Below are 19,696 nucleotides of genomic sequence, written 5' to 3'. Positions count from 1 at the left end.
GGAGCTGAGAGGACTGACCTCCAACTTCCTGGAAAAGGCCAGGGATAGAGACAGTTGGTTTCTAAAAAGGGAAAGGAGCCAGAAGGGAAGTGTGAACACTGGTATTTGGACAAAATGGTAGATTTACAATAAAAAAGCCCTTATAATTTCTTTTGAATATCTTTTGCTGCCTAATTCAATGTAGGGATATCAGTCTGTTAACCAATTGATGTTAAACAATTGGGATGTGGCATCCAACTGCTCCTGGTCTCCCTAAGTCTACAAAGAGTCTTTGATGATGGCTGAAAATTAAGTCCAAGAAGGAAGTTTAAGGCCAACAATTGGTGAAATCAGTTATGGTGTTTGGAAAGTAATAAAACTGACATTCAAAAATGTGTTCATTCTGAGAGGGAAAAACCAGTCGAAAGCCAGACATACTGGAAATGTTTGTTCTGATCATACTGTAGTTCTCTTTTAAGATATACAAGACAAGTCAGACCATATGTGTCATTCGCAAGTGGTACTACTCTCTCTTGTAGTCTCTGAAAATCCCTACTGAGACTGGCCAAATCTTACTCTGATCATTTTTCTCATCCCCCAACATCACCTTAGCTCTCTGCTACCAGGGAGTTCTTAAAGACCTTGAAAGAAGAAATGTAGATAGTGATTTGTAGTAAGCAGCTACTTTGGTGAATGCCTACAGATAGTACATCTTGCTGCCGCTGAGCGTCTGTGGTGGGACGGTGTGGATGCTTGAGGATGTGGTGTCAATCAAGCAGCTGCTTTGTCCTGGATGGTGTCAAGCTCCTGTGAACCAAGTAATCTCCAGTAAACTGCAGTTCCTGTGGTATAGGCATCCTCTCAGTGCTGTGTTTGAAGATACTTTCATAATTTTGACTCGTACAAGAATGAAGTATTGATGACATGGATCCAAGTGAGGATGGCCTGTGACTTGGAGGCGAATCCGCTAGAGGCAAAAAGATAAATTAATACTTTTATTTCTAAACCCCCCGTTCAGACTGTCAGGATCTCACAGCAAGTTAGAACTTTTGAAATGTAATCACTTGTTGTAAAGCAATAGTAACTCAATGCACTGCAAGATTCCACAGACTGTAATGACCTGTTAATTTTTGGGGGAATGGGAGGATTGAGGGATAAATACCAGCCAAGATGCCCCAGGAAAACTTGTCTCCTCTTTGAAATAGGATCCTTAAACCTCCCTGAGAGCATTGATTTAACATCGCATACACCCAAGATGGCACCTCCAACAGTGTAGCTATCCTTCAGTACTGCACAGGGAATATCAATCTTATCTTTTGGACCCAGGCATCAAGAGAAAAGCCAACATTTATTGCCTATTTTTGATTCCCCCTGAGAATGTTGAGGTGAGAGTCTTTCTTGTACCAGTGTGGTTGCTGTGGTGTAAGCATCCTCTCAATGCTGTTGAAGAAGATACTGTTTCATGATTTTGGCTCTCAAAAGAATGATGACATGGATCCAGGTCAGGATGACCTGTGACTCAGAGGTCAACCTGCAGGAGGCACTATTATCGTGCATCTGCTGACTTGTTCTAAGTGGCAGACAGCGCCATTACTTAAAGACTCAGATCGGTCTCAGTGCTTGGCTGGTGCAGTGTGTACGGCTCTCTGACAGGATAAGGGAAGTATTAAACTGGAGGGGGTTCTGGTTGTTGCCTGGTATGGAGGGTTTGAGATAGAACATAGACTGAAAATGGTACATTTTGCATTGGAGGTTGGAGGTTGAGAGGTGACCTTATTGAGGTTCATACAATCATGAGGGGTATATAAGGTGAATGACAAGGGTCCTTTCCCTTGGGTAGGGCAGTTCATAAATAGAGGGCATATTTTTAAGGTGACAGGAGAAATATTTGTAAAGGAGCAACTTTTTCACTGGTTCATATGTAGAATGAACTGCCAGAGAAGGTAGTGGATGCAGGTACAATTACAACATTTAAAAGACATTTGGATAATAATAGATAAGTTTGGAGGGATATGGGTCAAGTGCAGGCAGGTAGCATAAGTTTAGTTTGGGATTATGCTTGACATGCACTAGTTGGACCAAAAGGTATGATTCCTTGCAGTATGACTCTGCAAGTGAAGGGAGTTTCATGTTATTCAGTGGTGCTGTTACAGTAAAGTGCTGTAAGCAATGTTCTGACAATGACCTGACCATGAATGAAAGACCTCGTAACAACTCAGGTTTGCTCATTGAACCTTTTCCTACCCTACATCCACAACTGAGTCAGACCACAATATTTGTACATTTTACCACCCAAACTTTGCTTGCCTCGTGGTAAACTTTCACCCATCTGACGGAAGTAAAATATTCTGCCCTATTCTTACTTCATCAGCGAAAGCATTTAGAATACTCTGGCACCATCTCAGCTTTGGGACAATTAGGAAGGAATGTTGAAGACTTTCATCTTCCCATTGTGGTGTGGATAACATAAAGCGACAAGGGGAGGTCACACAGAAAGAGAAGTTGATGGGGACTCTCAAAGGTCCAAATAACGTTGTTTATTTTATTGTAGCCAGGAACGACTGAGGATGTCAAAGCATACCTACAGATTTGGTATGAGTAGTGAAACACAGCGTAGCATCACGTTATGAAAAGGTAAATGTTTGTCAGCATAGGGGGCAACCAGTTTCTTCAGACATCACGTTTTGAAAATGAAAGTGGTTTGATGACAATAAAAAGCAGTGTGAAATTCCCCCCGTGTCATGAAGGAGAGGGGAATTCCAATGCAGATGACGCAAATCTTACTCAGGAGTAAACTGCACTGAAAATTCAAAACAGTCAGTTGTGAATCTAGAACAGGAGAGCAGACCATCAGAATGCTCAGATCATGCCTGGTGGAGAACTGCAACGTACTTAGTCACCATTAGCATTGCTCGCTCCTAAACTTTAGTAAACCTGAATCAGCTCTGGACTTTCAGGTTAGCTGTTTTACATTCACTGAGATTTGCTGCATTTGGAGCTGTTGGGCAATGGGTATTGTGATCTGATGCAGAACAGGTTCAAGACTATGGGTGTAATTTTCCAGTTCCACAGGGAGGCAGAACTGGAAAATGGGGGAGGAGCCTATAACAGGATGGCTGCCTGGTGTACCACCAGTGGATGTTTAGAAGGACAGATTGGAAACCAGATTGGCTGTCTGCTATGTGGAGGCAGGCAGCAATAGGGCAAATAAGGCCTCCCAGAAGGGTTTCAGTGTTGGCATTTTACTGAGGCCTCCCTAAGGGCATTGTAGGTCAACCAACAGCATGTGGACTGCAGAAGTTCAAGAAATCAGCTCACCCCCACTGCCTCATGGGCACTTAGGGACAGACAATAAATGCTGCCAAGCCAACAATATCCACAGGAGAACATAAATACAAACTCCCCTACTCAAGGAAGCCAGCATTCATTGTTATCCTTGATTGCCTTTGAGAACACAATACATAGAATATTACAGCACAGTATCGGCCTTTCAGCCCATGATGTTGTGCCAAACATTTATCTTAATCTAAAATGAACCAAACGTACACACCCCTCAATTTATTGTCTTTCATCTGCTTGTTCAGTAATTACTTAAATGTCCCCAATGTCTCTGGCTCCACTACAATAATTGGCAGTACATTCCATGCACCCACCAATTTCTGCGTAAAGAACTTACTTCTGACGTCTCCCCAAATATTCCTCCCATTATCTAAAAATTATGACCCCTCATGACAGCCATTTCTGCCTTGAGGAAAAGTCTCTGGCTACCTTCCCTATCTATGCATCTCATTATCTTGTATACCTCTACCAAGCCACCTCTCTTTCTTCTTCTCTCCAAAGTGAAATGCCACAGCTCACTCAATGTCTCTTCAAAAAATGTGCCCTCCAAACCAGGCAGCATCCTGGTTAATCTCCTCTGCAGCCTGTATAAAGCATCTACATCCTTCCTATCATGAGGCAACTAGAACTGGACACAATATTCGAAATGTGGTATAACCAGAGTTTCATAGAGCTGCAGCAAAACCTCGCGGCTCTTAAACTCAATCCCCCTGTTAATGAAACCCAAAACACCATACACCTTCTTAACAACTCTATCAACATTGCGGTATCTATGTACATGGACACCAAAAATGCTGTTCCTCCACACTGTCAAGAATCCTGTCTTTAACCCTGTATTCAGCATTGTAATTCAACTTCCAAAATGAAACACTTTGCATTTATCCAGGTTGAACTCCATCTGCCACTTCTCACTCCAGCTCAGCATTTGTCAATATCTTGTTGTAGCCTGCAGCACTATCTACAACACCACTAACCTTTGTGTCATCGGCAAACATACAAACCCACCCTTCCACTTCTTCTACAAAGAGCAGAGGCCTAAGAACAGATTCCTGCGGGGCGCCACTGGTCACCAACTTCCAGACAGTATACTTTCCATCCAGTATCACTTGCTGTCTTCATTTGCCCAGCCAATTCTGTATCCAGACAGCCAAATTTCCCTGTATCCCATACTTGCTAACTTTCTACGTGAGCCTACCACGGGGAATCACATCAAATGCTTTACTGAAATCCATATATACCATATCCACTGCTTGACCTTCATCAACTTGTCTCGCCACACCCTCAAAAAACTCAATAAGACTTGTGACGCATGACCTGTTCCTCACAAAGCCAGGCTGGCTATCTTTAATTAAACTAGATTGTTCCAAATAGTCATAAATCCTATCTCTCAGAATCCTTTCCAGTACCTTGTTTACCAATACACCCAGACTGACCGGTCTGTAATTCCCAGGGATTTCCCTACTCCCTTCCTTGAACAGAGGAACAACATTCGCCTCCCTCCAATTATCTGGTACTGTTCCCGTGGAGAGTGAGGATTCAAAGATCATTTTACAGAGGCACAGCAATCTCATTCCTTGCTTCCCGTAGTAACCTTGGATATATCTGGTCCGGCCCTGGAGACTTATCTATCTTGATGCTTCCCCAGATTTCTAGCACATCCTCTTTCTTATTATCAATCTGCTGAAGCCTATTAACCTGGTTCACAATTTCTCAGTATCAACAGGGTCCTTCTCTCTCTCATGAATACTGAAGCAAAATCTCATTTAGGGCCTCCCTGACCACTTCAGACTCTAGGCACAAGTTCTCTCTATTATTCCTGATCAGCCCTACCCTCTCTCTGATCATTCTGTTATTCCTCACGTAAGTGTAGAATGCCTTTGGGTTTTCTCTAATCCTTCCTGTCAAGGCTTTTACGTGCCCTCTCCTCGCTCTCCTCCAACCATTTTTGAATTGTTTCCTAGCTCCCCTGTAATCCTCTAAAGCTGTGCCAGATCCTTGCTTCCATAACCTTCAGTAAGCTTCCTTCTTCCTCTTGATGAGAAGCTCCTCTTCTCTTGTCATCCAAGGCTCTTTCACCTTACCATTCCTTGCCTGTGTCAGTGGGACCAAGTTTTTCAACACTCGCAACAAGTGCTCCTTAAACAGCCTCTACATTTCTGTTATGCATTTCCTGTAGAACAATTGTTCTCAATTTACACTCCACAATCCTGTCTCATAGCAGTATAAATTCCCCTCCCCCAATTAAATACCTTCCCATACTGCCCTTCTCCATGGCTATGGTAAAGGTGAGGCAGTTATGGTAAATGTCACCAAAATGCTCTCCCACCGAGAGGTCTGACACCTGGCCTGGCATGTTGCCTAGCACCACATCCAATATGGCCTCACCTCTAGTCGGCTTATCTACATATGAGTCAGGAATCCTTCCTGGACACATCTGACAAAATCAGTTCCATCCAGACCATCTACACTAAAGTGGTTTCAGTCAATATTGTGGAAGTTGAAGTCATCCATAACAACAACTCTGTTGAATCTGCACCTTTCCAAGATCTGCTATCCAATCTGTTCTTCCATCTCTCTGCTGCTATTGGGGGGGTCTATAGAAAACACCGAATAAAATAACTACTCCTTTCCTGTGACTGACTTCCACTCATATTGACTCAGTAGGCAAACCCTCCTCAACAATCTCCTTGTCTGCAGCTACCCAGGTGAGAAGGCAGTGGTGAGCTACCTTCTTGAACCACTACAGCCCATTTACTGTAGGTACATCCACAATTCTGTTAAGGAGCAAGTTCCAGGATTTTGACCCAGCAACAGTAAAGGAATGATGATAAAATCGTAAATTGTGATTGGGAACTTGCATGTGTTGGTATTTGTTTGTATTTGCTGCTCTCACCCTTCTAAATGGAAGTGGTAATGGATTTGTAAACTACTGTCGAAAAACATTGGTGAATTCCTGCAGTGCATTTTATAGATACTGCTACCTAGAATGTCAATGGTACAGGAAGTGAAGGTTTTTGGGTGTGGTGTTGGTGAGAACAAGCTGCTTTGAGTTGGGTGGTGTCAAGCTTTGTATTTGTTGGAGTTGCACCCACCCAAACAACTGGGGAATATTCCATCATACGACTGACTTGTGCCTTATAGATGGATGACAGGTTTCAGAAAGTCAGCAGGTAAGGCACATGTTGCAGGATACGTATAGAATTGAATCCCTACAACGTGGAAACAGGCCCTTTGGCCCAACAGGTCACACCGATCTTCCAAAGAGTAACCCATCCAGAACCATTTCCCGACCCTATATTCACCCCTGACTAATGCACCTAACCTACACATCCCTGAACACTATGGGCAATTTAGCATGAAACCAGAGCACCTGGAGGAAACCCACACAGACACAGCGAGAACGTGCAAACCCCACACAGAGAGCTGCCCGAGGCTGGAATTGAACTCGGGTCCTGGTACTGTGAGATACCAGTGCTATTAACTAGCCTTTGATATTATTAGATTAGATTCCTTGAGTACGGAAACAGGCCATTTGGCCCAACACAGACCCTCAGAAGAGTAACTCACCCAGACCCATTCCCCTCTGACTAATGCACCTGATACTATGTACAATTTAGCATGGCCAATCTACCTGACCTGCACATCTTTGGACTGTGGGAACAAATCAGAGCACCCAGACAAAGCCCACACAGACATGGGGAGCATGTGCAAACTCCACACAGTCACCCAAGGCTGGAATTGAACCTGGGTCCCTGGTGCTGTGAGACTGTAGTGCTAACCGCTGAGCCACCTTGCTGCCCCAGTGATTCACACTGAAAAAAATGCCTATGGTGCTATCAAGTCAGAAATTCCAGAAACTTGGATCCAATGAAGAATTGGAGACATATGCCAGAATCAGGATGTTATGTAACTTGATCGGGAACTTAAAGTTAATGTTGTTTCTACGTGCCTACATTTTCATTTTGACTATGGACAACATTTCATTTCAGATTTACTACTTACTAATCCAGGGAAGTGAGAAGTGAGCTCACATTCTCTGCCTTATTATTTAAGAGACTAGTTATTATCAGCATGGATTCTGCACTCCTCCATCAGCGTGCTTAAAGATATTGGGGTTCAGGATAAGTCAGAGGTGTGAAGTAACCAGCTCTATCCTGTGTGTGCCTCTCCACTGACTTCTCAATTGAGGCGGGGACATTAGGGAAAAACACGGTGCATTATAAAATCCAATGCATTGCTTTCAGAGCAAATATAGCAAACATTTAATCAGAAAAGGTAACAATTTTCAGTTGTTTGGTTACTAATTAAACAATTGAGGAATCTTGGTGAACACATCGGGGCTCCCAGTGAATACATATGTGTGGAAGAGATAATGATCTCTGACTATAACATATTCCCTCAATGTTAAACTAGATTGCCAAATATTCAGTCACTAACAAATGTTTCGCATCTGATATCCTAACTGTAAACATGTTTGGACACATCGTACATTTTGGCAGGGTCTGTATTGCATAAACTTTACCAAGTAAATGTCTCAGTTCAAGAGAAGCAAAGGAATGACTGACATTTATAAAGCACACTTTCAATTTCTATGTTCAACTTCTGCTCATCTAAAAGAAATGTATTTTGTGTACCTTAGGCTCATTGAGATAAAGGGTCGGACCAAAGTCACCATGCAGTCTGAAGAAGCTTAAATAACAGTGCAGGAAGAATTCCAGAAAATATCGGAGTCTGTTGGTTTGTCCAGAATCCTCAAGGTGTGGGGCAAGGTCATACCGTCATAGAGATTTACAGCGCAGGAAAAGGCTCTTCGGCCCATCGCATTCCCACTCACTAAAAACAAACACCTAACTGAAAGGTAAAGTGAAGCAAAGTGTTCTAAAATGTTAACACTTCAGATATTCGTTGCATTTATTTATTGATTTATAAAAAAGTATTCATTTCAAATTTGAACACTCCTCGTCACTGGGATCCTGGTGAAAGTTCAGGACAGATTCTCAAGATTGAAACAATATGACAAAAAGAGTTCAGGGATCAAATAAATGGCTTGTCTTCTCTTTGATTTAAACACAATGGGCTGAATTATAGAATCATAGAATTTTACAGTACAGGAGACCATTCAGCCCAATTCCCAAAAGAACTACCCAGCTTCCCGTTTTCCAGCCCTATCTCCGTAGCCCTCTAAATTAATCACTTTCAAATATATCTCCAGCCCTGTGTTGAAACTTGGTATTGAATCCACCTCCACCACTCTCCCAGGCAACGCATTCCAAATCCTAACAATTCTTTGAGTGCAGAAGTTTCTCCTCATCTCACTCCTAGCTCTCTTGCTGACAATCATGAACTTGCAATGCCTAGTTGCTGTCATACCAGCTGATGGAAACACAATATCCTTCTTTATTCTGGATCAGTGGTGATGGAAGAGCACAGCAGTTCAGGCAGCATCCAACGAGCAGCGAAGTCGACGTTTCAGGCAAAAGCCTTTCAATATCCTTCTTTACCCTGTCAAAACTGCTTACAGTGTTGAACATGTCAGTAAGGTCACATCTTAATCTTCCCTGTTCCAAGGAGAAAGCTCAATTTCTCCCATCTTTCATTGTACCTAAATCTCAGCATTCCTGGTATCACTTCAGTAAATCTTCTTTGCACTCTCTCCAGGTTTTAACATCCTCTTGCACCATAGCAGTTCTATGGTTGTGAGTTTAAGCAGGAATTCAGTTCAGCTGATTAAGATAGTTACATGGGTTGACAGAATATTTTATTTGATAGGGCAGTTGGGACAAAGAAACAATGGCTTTAAAATTAGTGCTGGGCCAAGGACAGATGGTGTCAGGAAACACTTCTTCACACAAAGGATAGAGTTTGAAGAATTCTGGATTAGAGAGTATGAGCCAAAAGGAGAGGCTAGACATGCTAGAGTTGCTTTTGGTGGAGGGGGTAGAGGCTGAGGGAAGACTTGATTGAAATATATAAAATTATGAGATGCATTGACAGGGTTTGCAGTCAGAATCTTTTTTTCCAGAATTGAAATATCTAATACTGAGGGGCATGCATTTAAGATGAGGAGGGAAAGTTCAAAGGAGATGTGACAGGCAACTTTATTACAAAGAGAGTGGTAGGTATCCCTGGATGTAAGTTTGCTTGCTGAGCTGAAAGGTTCGTTTTCAGATGTTTTGTCAGCACAATAGGTAACATCATAAATGAGCCTCCGGTGAAGCGCTGGTGTTATGTCCCACTTTCTATTTATGTATTCAGGTTTCTTTGGGTTGGTGATGTCATTTCCTGTGTTAGTGATGTCATTTCCTGCTTATTTTCTCTGGGGCTGATAGATGGGTTCCAAATCAATGTGTTTGTTGATAGAGTTTTGGTTGGAATGCCATGCTTCTTGGAATTCTTGTGCATGTTTCAATTTGGCTTGTCCTAGGATGGATGTGTTGCCCCAGTCAAAGTTATGTCCTTCCCACCTGTATGTAAGGATATTACTGATAGTAGTAGGTATCCCATGTTACCAGAGAATAGTGGCGGAGGCAGATACAATGAGGGCCTTTTAGATAAGCACATGAATAAGCAAGGAATGGAAGGACATTGACCAAGACCAGACAAAAGTTTGATTTAGTGTCTTGTTCCACACAACATCATAGACTGAAGGGCCTGTTGCTCTGCTATATTGATCTAGTTTTTGTGAAAATTGGAACTCACCTTCCTAAAAGTGCTGTTGAGGCCAGGGTTCAATACAAAACGTCAGGGATGATTTAGTTAGATTTCCATTAGGTAGCAATGAGATATTAAACCAAGTGCAATTGGAGTCAAGATACAGATCGACTGGGATTTAACTGAATTCTGGATCAAACCTAAGAGGCTAAGTAACCTCCTACTTTTACTTTGTTCTTAAATCAAACCTTACTCATGGCATTAGAAACACTTCTTCATAGAATGATGGGATTGAATCTTAGAATATAAGAATATAAGAACTAGGATCAGGAGCAGGCCGTCCAGCCCTTCGAGCCTGCTCTGTCACTCAATAAGATAATGGCTGATCTTTTTGTGGCCTCAGATCCACTCACACACACTCTCAGTGTATCCCTTAATTCCTTTATTGTTCAAAAAAAAATCCACCTCAGCTTTAAAATCATTTACTGAAGTAGCATCAACTATTTCACTAGGCAAGGAATTCCATAGGTTTACAACCCTCTGGGTAAAGAAGTCCTTCCCAATTCAGTCCTAAATCTGTTTCCTCTAATCTTGAGGTTATGCCCTCTTGTCCTAGCTTCACCTGCCAGTGGAAACATCCTCTCCACTTCTATCTTATCTTTTCCCTTCGTAATTTTATATGTTTCCATAAGATCCCCCTCATTATTCTGAATTCCAATGAATATAATCCCAATCTACTTAGTCTCTCCTCATAAACCAACCAACTCAACTCTGGGATCAACTTAGTGAACCTCCTCTGCACCTCTTCCAGTGTCAGTACACCCTTTCTCAAGTAAGGAGACCAATTCTGCACACAGTACTCCAGGACTGGCCTCACCAGCACCCTATACAGCTGTAATATTACCTCCCTGCTTTTATTTGTTTTTCTTTTCTTTGTTTTCTTCTTTTTTTTTTCTTTTTCTTTTCTGTGCAGGTATGAGACGCAGTGAGAGACACAAAGTGCACAAATCTTCATTTAATTTCCACCACCAGAAAAATAGGAAAACACCCGAGTGGCCTGTGACAAGCAGTGCCCTTCACATCAAAACATTCCTGTTCTTTTTTTTCTTTTCTTCTTGCACAGGCACACACTGACATTGGTCCAACTCCTGACAGGGAACCCTCCCTGCTTTTAAACTCAGTCCCTTTAGTAATGATGGACAAAATACCATTAGCCTTCCTAATTACTTGTTGTACCTGCAGACCTACCTTCTGTGATTCATGCACAGGGACACCCTCTGTATAGCAGCATGCTGAAATTGTTACCATTCAAGTAATAATCCTTTATACTTAATGTATGACTTCACATTTATTAACATTGTATTCCATCTATCAGACCTTTGCCCACTCACTCAACATATCAATGTCCCTCTGCAAAGTTTAACAGTCCTCTGCACATTTTGCTCTGCCACTCATCTTCATATCATCTACAAATTTTGAGACCCTACACATGGTCTCCAACTCCAAATCATCTTTCAATTATCACCTGCTATTTCTGCCGCCATCTCTTTTAGTACCCTGAGTTGCATTCCATCAGGGCCAGGAGACTTCTCTATCCTTAGCTCCATTAGCTGCTCAACTCTACCTCTTCCATAATAATGATTGTTTCCAGATCCTCACCTACCTTCGTCTCTTTGTCACTTATTGGCATGTTATTAGTGTCCTCACTGTGAAGGACAATACAAAATACCTGTTCAATGCCTTGACCATTTCCTCATAACCCATATCTAAATGCCCCATCTCATCTTCTAAAGGACCAACGTTTACTTTAGGCACTCTTTTTCATTTTATACATTTTTAGAAAGTTTATATTCTGTGCTAGTTTTTTCTCATGTTCTATCTTACTTTTCTTTATAGCTCTTTTTGTGGCTTTCTGTTGACCTTTAAAGTTTTCCCATGTTTCATGCTGTTTCTGGCCACTTTGTATATCTTCTCTTTCAGTTTGATAGCCTTCCTTATTTCCTTAGACACACAAGGCAGATTTCCCCATTTCTTACGTTCCTTCCTTTTCACTGGAATATACTTTTGCTGAGTAATTTGAAAAATTGCTTTGAAACTCCTCCACTGCTTGTCAACTGTCCCACCATAAAGTCTTTGTTTCTAGTCTAGTTTAGCCAAGTCCACCCTCATTCTATTGTCGTCTCCCTCATTTAAGCCCAGGACCATGGTGTGGATTTTACCTTCACACTCTCCATCTGTGTGATCGCCCCTTCTAAGAGGATCCCTAACTATGAGGTCGTTAATTATTCCTGTTACATTACACAGGACAAGATCTAGGATAGTTAGTTGTCTCATTGGTTCCATTACATACTGTTCAAGAAAGCTATCACGGATAAGCTCAGTGAACTCCTCCTCATGACTACCTGACCAAGCTGGTTTGAACAGTCAATGTGTAGATTAACATTCCTATTGATAATTGTAGTACCATTTTTACAGGCATTAGTTATTTCTTTGTTTATTGCCTACCCCAATGTGATGCTATTATTTAGTGGCCTATAGACTATGCCTATCAGTGACTTCTTCCCCTTAGAATTTCTCATTTCCACACAAATAGATTCAACTTTATACTCCATGGAACCTATATCATCTCTCAGCACCACCCTGATGTCGTTCTTGAATATCAGAGCTACACCACCTTCCTTGCCTTCCTGTCTGTCCTTCTGAATAGTCTGGTACCCCTGTGCATTTAATTCCCACTTGTGACCATCCTGCAACCATGTCTTCGTAATGGCTACCACATCATATCCATTTCTGATGATTTGTGCTATTAACTCATTGACCTTGTTACGAATGCTACAAGCATTCAGGTAAAGTGCCTTTATGCAAGCTTTCTTACCCTCATGATTTCCAACATCTCCAATAATATGTCCAGAGTTATTTTAGATTAGATATCCTACAGTATGGAAACAGGCCCTTTGGCCCAACAAGTCCACACTGACCCTCCGAAGAGTAATCTACCCAGACTCATTCTCCTTATTTACCCCTGACTAATGCACCTAACAGTATGGGCAATTTAGTATGGCCAGTTCCTTCCTTTTTACTTCTCTCATAGTCTGCCTTGAACTTAAACCCTCCTGCATACATACTAACCCGCTGATTACCTTTTTATTTAACATCATACTTCCTGTCATTTCCCTTGGCATTTCCCTGACTCACTAGTTTAAAGTCCTAGTGACCACCCTCTTTATCCTTTTCGCTCGAACACTGGTTGCAGATTGGTTCAGGTGAAGACCATCCCATCGGTACAGATCCTCCCAGTTCCAAAACTGATGCCAGTGCCCCATGAAATGGAACCCCTCTTTCCCACACTATTCCCTTATCCACGTGTGTGCTTCACCAATTTTCTAATCCCTGAGTCAATATGCACGTGGCTCAGGCAGTAATCTGGAGATTATGACCCTCAAAGACCTGTTCCTTGATTTCGTTCCTAGTGCTTGATAATCCCCAAACTGACCCTCCATCCTATCCTTGCCTATGGTGATAATCCCAACGTGGATCACAACAACTGGACCCTCCCCCTCCTGCTCCAATATCCTTTCAAGCCAGTCAGACATGTCCTGCATGTTGGCACCGGGCAGGCAACACACCATGGGGGACTCCTGATCCGGCTCACAAAGGATACTAACAGTCCCCCTAATTATAGAATCCCCTATAACTACCACTTGTCTTTTTGCTTCCCACCTTGAATGGCCTTCTGCAACGTGGTACTCTGGTCAGCTGGCTCATCCTGTAGTCCTTTTCCTCACCCACACAGAGTGGAAGTACCTCATACCTGTTGGATAAGGTCAAAAACTGAGGCTCCTGCACTCTGAACCCAGGATCCCCCGACCTGCCTCACTTATAATCACACGCTGTCATCCCTGGTCACTAACTGAATTTGAATTACTTAATCGACCAGATGTGACTGCCTCCTGAAACAAAGTGTCCAGGTAACTCTCTCACTCCTGATGTGCCACAGTGTTTGAAGCTCAGGTTCCAGATCATCAACTCTGAGTTGGAGTTCTTCCGGCCCCAACTCCTTCTGGATAGTGAGGAAGGAGACAGAGGCTTTGAAAATGAGATGGATCATAGTTGAGAACTTTGGAAAACTCTGGTTCAAGAATGGAAGAATGCAAGAATTATAAACAAGAGTAGGCCTCTTAGCCCATTATCCTTCATGACCTAACAAGACCATGGTAATCTGAGTGCAGCCTTATTTCGTCACCTCTACTATCTGTTCCCTCCACCCTACCTTTCCATGCCAGTTAAAATATCTACCAAACACAGGCCCAAATATGTTCAATGGAACAATCTGGAAAAATCTCTGTGGAAACTGGCTCCACAGGCCAACAAATAGAGTCACAGAGTCATAGAAATGTACAGCATGGAAACAGACCCTTCGGTTCAACTCGTCCTAACCGACCAGATATCCCAACCCAATCTAGTCCCACCTGCCAGCACCCGGCCCATATCCCTCCAAACCCTTCCTAGTCATTTACCCATCCAAATACCTCTTAAATGTTGCAATTGTACCAGCCTCCACCACTTCCTCTGGCAGCTCATTCCATACACATACCACGCTCTGCGTGAAACAGTTGCCCCTTAGGCCTTTTATATCTTTCCCCTCTCACCCTAAACCTATGCCCTCTAGTTCTGGACTCCCTAACCCCAGGGAAAAGACTTTGTCTATTTATCCTATCCATGCCCCTCATAATTTTGTAAACCTCTATAAGGTCACCCCTCAGCCTCCGACGCTCCAGGGAAAACAGCCCCAGCCTGTTCAGCCTCTCCCTGTAACTCAGATCCTCCAACCCTGGCAACATCCTTCTAAATCTTTTCTGAACCCCTTCAAGTTTCACAACATCCTTCCGATAGGAAGGAGACCAGAACTGCATGCAATATTCCAACAGTGGCCTAACCAGTGTTCTGTACAGTTGCAACATGACCTCCCAACTCCTGTACTCATCTCCGAGAGGAAAATATTTCTCCTCATCTCAGTGCAGTTTTCACACTAGTTTCAAACCCCACCATAAAGGGCAGCATCCACTTCATCACCTGTTCAGCATAACTTCTGTACTCAATGCCTTTTTAAAAAGAAGTCCTAGATCCCATTTGCTTTAACGCCTCAACATGATTCAAGATCTTAACAGATCTGTGCACATCAACCCTCAAAAACTGCTGTCCAGGTGTACCTTACACCATTAAGCCTGTATCAGCTCTTCCTAAATCTTCATTAAAAATACAACACCTCATACTTCTCTGTCTTAATTTCCATTTGCCCATCATTCATCTGCCAAATCTGCTCACTCCCTGTAACTCCTATTGCAGTTGATTGCTATCCATCACAACACCAAGTTTTGGTATGTTTTGACATCATGCTCTCTATTCCAATTTACAAGTCATATCTTGATAAAAACAATGGTCCTTAGCATTGACAATTGGGGAACATTGTTGTCGATTATCACCCAATCTGAATAATAACTATCGCAGTCCTGAGGAAGGATCACCGAACTCAAAACGCTAACTCTGATTTCTCTGCACAGATGCTGCCAGACCTGCTGAGCTTTTCCAGCAACTTCTTTCTTTATTTATCATGGTTCACTGTTTTCTTCCCTTAACTTAATTCATTCTGATAAAAATATATTGTTAAATTAGTTGCAGTCTTACTTCATCCCAAATATGACTCAACACCAGAGAAGGCATGAGATGGTTGGTCAGGAAGTTCATGCAACTAAAGATGTTTTGTTGAAATTATTTTTGGCATAGAACGGTGATTAATGAGAACTTTGCAAATGCTATAAATCTGAAACAAAATTACAACATGAAGGAAATGTATAGCAACTGAGAATAAGCAGTCAAAATCTAACTTATTATGCTTAGAGATGCTCCTCCACTTCTGAACACAGACATACTCCCTGGACTTAACTGTTTCTCCTAGCAGGAGCAAGTGAGCACTGCAGATGCTGGAGGAGAGTGTGGTGCTGAAAAGATACAGTAGGTCAGGCAGCATCCGAGACACAGGAGAATCAAAGTTTCAGGCAAAACCCCTTCATCAGACATGGGGGCTCAGTGGTTAGCACTGCTGCCTCACAGCACCAGGGTGCCAGGTTCAATTCCAACCTCGGGTGACTGTCTGTGTGGAGTTTGCACATTCTCCCTGTGTCAGCCTGGGTTTCCTCCGGGTGCTCTGGTTTCCTCCCATTGTCTAACGATGTGCAGGTCGGGTGAATTGGCCATGCTAAATTGCCCATAGTGTTAGGTGCATTAGTCAGAGGGAAATGGGTCTGGGTGGGTTGCTCTTCGGAGGGTCAGTGTAGATTGATTGGGCCACAGTGTAGGGAATCTAATCTAATCTTTCCAGTACCACAGTCTCGACTCTGTTTCTCCTAGCAATCAATATAGACTTAAGCACATCTAAACATCCTCCTGCCTATGGCCCAATGTGAAACTAATCCCATTCAGTCCTATGTTTAGGTGAAAGTGAGGACTGATAAAGGGCTTTTTTCCGAAATGTCGATTCTGCCGCTCCTTGGATGCTGCCTGACTTGCTGTACTTTTCCAGCACCACACTCTTTGCTCATTCCTGTATTTGCTGACCTGTGTTTTATTCCCTGCCTGGCAGCATCTCAATCTCATCTTTATTTTCAAATCCCTCCATTGCCTCAACTCCTACAACATGTTTTGTCCCAACAAGCCTCCAAGGTCTCCACTGAATATAATTTATTCAGTCATACATAGGAGCATAAAAAGGTAAGAAATAGGTGCATGACTGAGCCAAATATCTCTTGTAAATCCCTAATTTTCATCTTCCCACACTGGTAGCTGTGGGAATGAATTCCTTTCATTCTCCCACACTCCATCTCACCAATCTCCCCAAGGCGGTATATATGATACTTTCTATAGCTCGATGTCAAATTCAGTCTGAATGCTGTTACTGTGGGGAATCTTCAGATTAGATTACTTATAGTGTGGAAACAGGCCTTTCAGCCCAACAAGACCACACCGACCCGCCAAAGCTTAACCCACCCATACCCCTACCTTTACCCCTTCACCTAACACTATGGCCAATTCACTGTGTGAGGAAATCGGAGCACCTGGAGGAAACCCATGCAGACATGGGGAGAATGTGCAAACTCCACACAGTCAGTCGCCTGAGTCGGGAATTGAACCCGGGTCTCTGGCGCTGTGAGGCAGCAGTGCTAACAGCTGTGCCACTGTGCCGCCCACCATGTTACAGCATGTGAAAGAAATGCAACTTGTTGTTTGTGCAATCAACCTTTCCAATCTTAAATCCCTGGCATCACATTGCAACAATTAATTATTCTGCTTAAAACGGCAGTCTGCTTTATAATTTGAGAGTAGCAAGAAAAAAAGATTTGCCTAGTTCTGCATCCACCCATTTCAATCAAGGTTATTTGTGTCATTCATTCTTGCCTTGTGGGCATCACTGACAAGGCTGGCATTGTTTGTTTATTCCTAGTTGCCCTTCAAAAATGTAGCATTGTGCCTACTTCCTGAACTGCTGCATTCATTCATTCAAAAGCAGATTTGATTTCCCCTTATGACAAAGGCATTCTTTTTAGGTAGTCCATTTCTGATTTCTGATTAATAATGTTCTGTTCTTTCCTTCTCTTAAGAAAATCCATCCATTCGTAGTGGTTTCGATTTGAGGTGCCAGTTCATCATGGCGGTGGATAATGAGACTCTGGAAATGCTATCAAATCAAACTATTAAGACTACTCTTCCCATCTTTTACATCATTGTTGCAACCATCAGCCTGCCTGGGAATGGGTTCTCATTGTTTCTTCTCTGCCGAGCACAACCTAAGACCCCTTCCATCATCTTCATGATCAATCTCACCCTCACTGATCTTCTACTGGCCATCTTCTTGCCTTTTCAGAGCGCATACCACTGGAACGGTAACAATTGGATCTTTGGAATTGAACTGTGCAATGTAGTTACTGTGCTATTCTATGCGAACATGTACTGCTCCATCTTAACGATGACATGTATTAGCTTGGACCGTTATGTAGGAGTAGTGCTCACAATGCACTGTGTGAAATGGCGGACAAAGAAGCACGCAATTGCAATTTGCCTAGGAATGTGGGCAGTCATGTTGGTTGTCTTACTGCCATTGGAGATGAAGGATTTGACATATGACGTTCATGAACTCAATATTACCACGTGCTTTGACATTCTGAAGATGGACATGCTACCTTCCAAAGGAGCTTGGGCAGCTTTTCTTTTCACTTTATTTATGATCCTGTTCTTAATTCCGTTTAGTGTGACTGTGTATTGTTACATTCGGATCATTGCCAAGCTGATCAATACCTCTTCAAGTTATGTCAGTGCACAAAAGAGGAGAGCTATTGGTTTAGCTTTAATTGTGCTGCTGGTGTTTGTCACGTGTTTTGCACCCAACAACTTTATCCTTCTAGTTCATATAATCAAACGGATCTTTTTCAACAGAGGGATTTACACAGCCTACAAAGTCACGCTCACCCTGAGCTGCTTAAATAGCTGCCTTGACCCATTCATTTATTATTTTGCCTCCAAAGAGTTTCGTAAGAAGCTCAGAACATACTTGGGCATAGCAATAATCTCAAGCCAAGGAAGTCTAACCGAATGCAGAAGAGAAAGCATGTTCTCAATGCGGTCAGGCTTACAAAATCACCAAGCTTTGGAAATGCATCTCTCTTTGAATTCAACAAATGATTCAGTATAGACTAAAGTTGGCAGAAGACAGTGCGATGTATTATACCGAAAGCAAACCTATAACTGATGGGAAGGTTTCCTGATTGTTCGATTGCAGAGTTAAGATATTAAGAGTGAAACCAACTTTGAGATCATGCATCTCTGGAAGCAATGGAAAAATTCCAAAGCCACAAGTAGTTCTCAGATTTGATACCTATTTAAAACTTGTCACATTAATTCCATGGTTTCCCTAGTTCACAGTTAAGATTTCCAGCCAGAAGTCATTGAGGTTCCCCCTTGGTTCTGAGGGGTGAGAAGGTGGAGATTTGAAAATCATTTGCAATGGGTTCCACAGGCAACAACATGACCAACTGCTGAATGCAACTGAAAATGGTCAGATAACGATCCACAGACGACCTTGAGCTCTCCGTTGAAAGATGAATGTAGCAAAGGGAACATGCATGGATCTAAATCCCTTTGATGGAGTGAAAAGGGAGGATTTGCTTTTCATTTTTAGCTCTTAATAATCTGCCAATGTTTCTGGTCAAGATTTATGAACCATTAAGTTAACTCCCACCTCCTTGTCTCTGTAACTGCTTGCTTGATCTGTTGAGTAGTTTATCACACTTTGTGTTTTTATTATAGAATTCTATCAGATATTTTGCTTTTTGCCATCTTCCAACCCCCAGGTTAACACTGTTCTCGGGAATCAATAATCAATATGGAATTTATGATGCTGCTCAGTTCAGTAAATTTTCCTGTTGTATATTCATAAAGCTTATTGCGGGAATTCCATTGTTATATGTAATTTTGGATTTGGAATTCTTGTAATTTGCAGAAGGCATAGCATAATTAAGAGATAGTTATAAATGTGATTCATTCTTGTAGTGTTGTTATATATTCAGAAGGGAGCTGAAAATGTGTTGCTGGTTAAAGCACAGCAGGTCAGGCAGTATCCAAGGAACAGGAAATTCGACGTTTCGGGCCAGAGCCCTTCATCAGGAATGAGGAGAAT

General features: G+C 42.3%; 1 protein-coding gene across 1 annotated transcript in view; it reads left to right on the top strand.

The window, feature by feature from the left end:
* Nucleotides 1-19,429, top strand: part of LOC132816872 (P2Y purinoceptor 8-like) — a 43,809-nt gene extending 24,380 nt beyond the window's left edge. Inside the window, exons 2-3 of the mRNA XM_060826863.1 lie at nt 7,958-8,176; nt 17,625-19,429. Of these exons, the coding sequence (XP_060682846.1) occupies nt 17,672-18,712 (1,041 nt within the window). The 5' untranslated portion in view covers nt 7,958-8,176; nt 17,625-17,671 and the 3' untranslated portion in view covers nt 18,713-19,429. The remainder of the gene's footprint in view (nt 1-7,957; nt 8,177-17,624) is intronic.
* The last annotated feature ends 267 nt before the right edge of the window (nt 19,430-19,696 follow it).

This window comes from Hemiscyllium ocellatum, chromosome 6 (assembly GCF_020745735.1).
Source record: "Hemiscyllium ocellatum isolate sHemOce1 chromosome 6, sHemOce1.pat.X.cur, whole genome shotgun sequence".
NCBI lineage: Eukaryota > Metazoa > Chordata > Chondrichthyes > Orectolobiformes > Hemiscylliidae > Hemiscyllium > Hemiscyllium ocellatum.
This window is presented reverse-complemented; position numbering and strand designations above follow the sequence as displayed.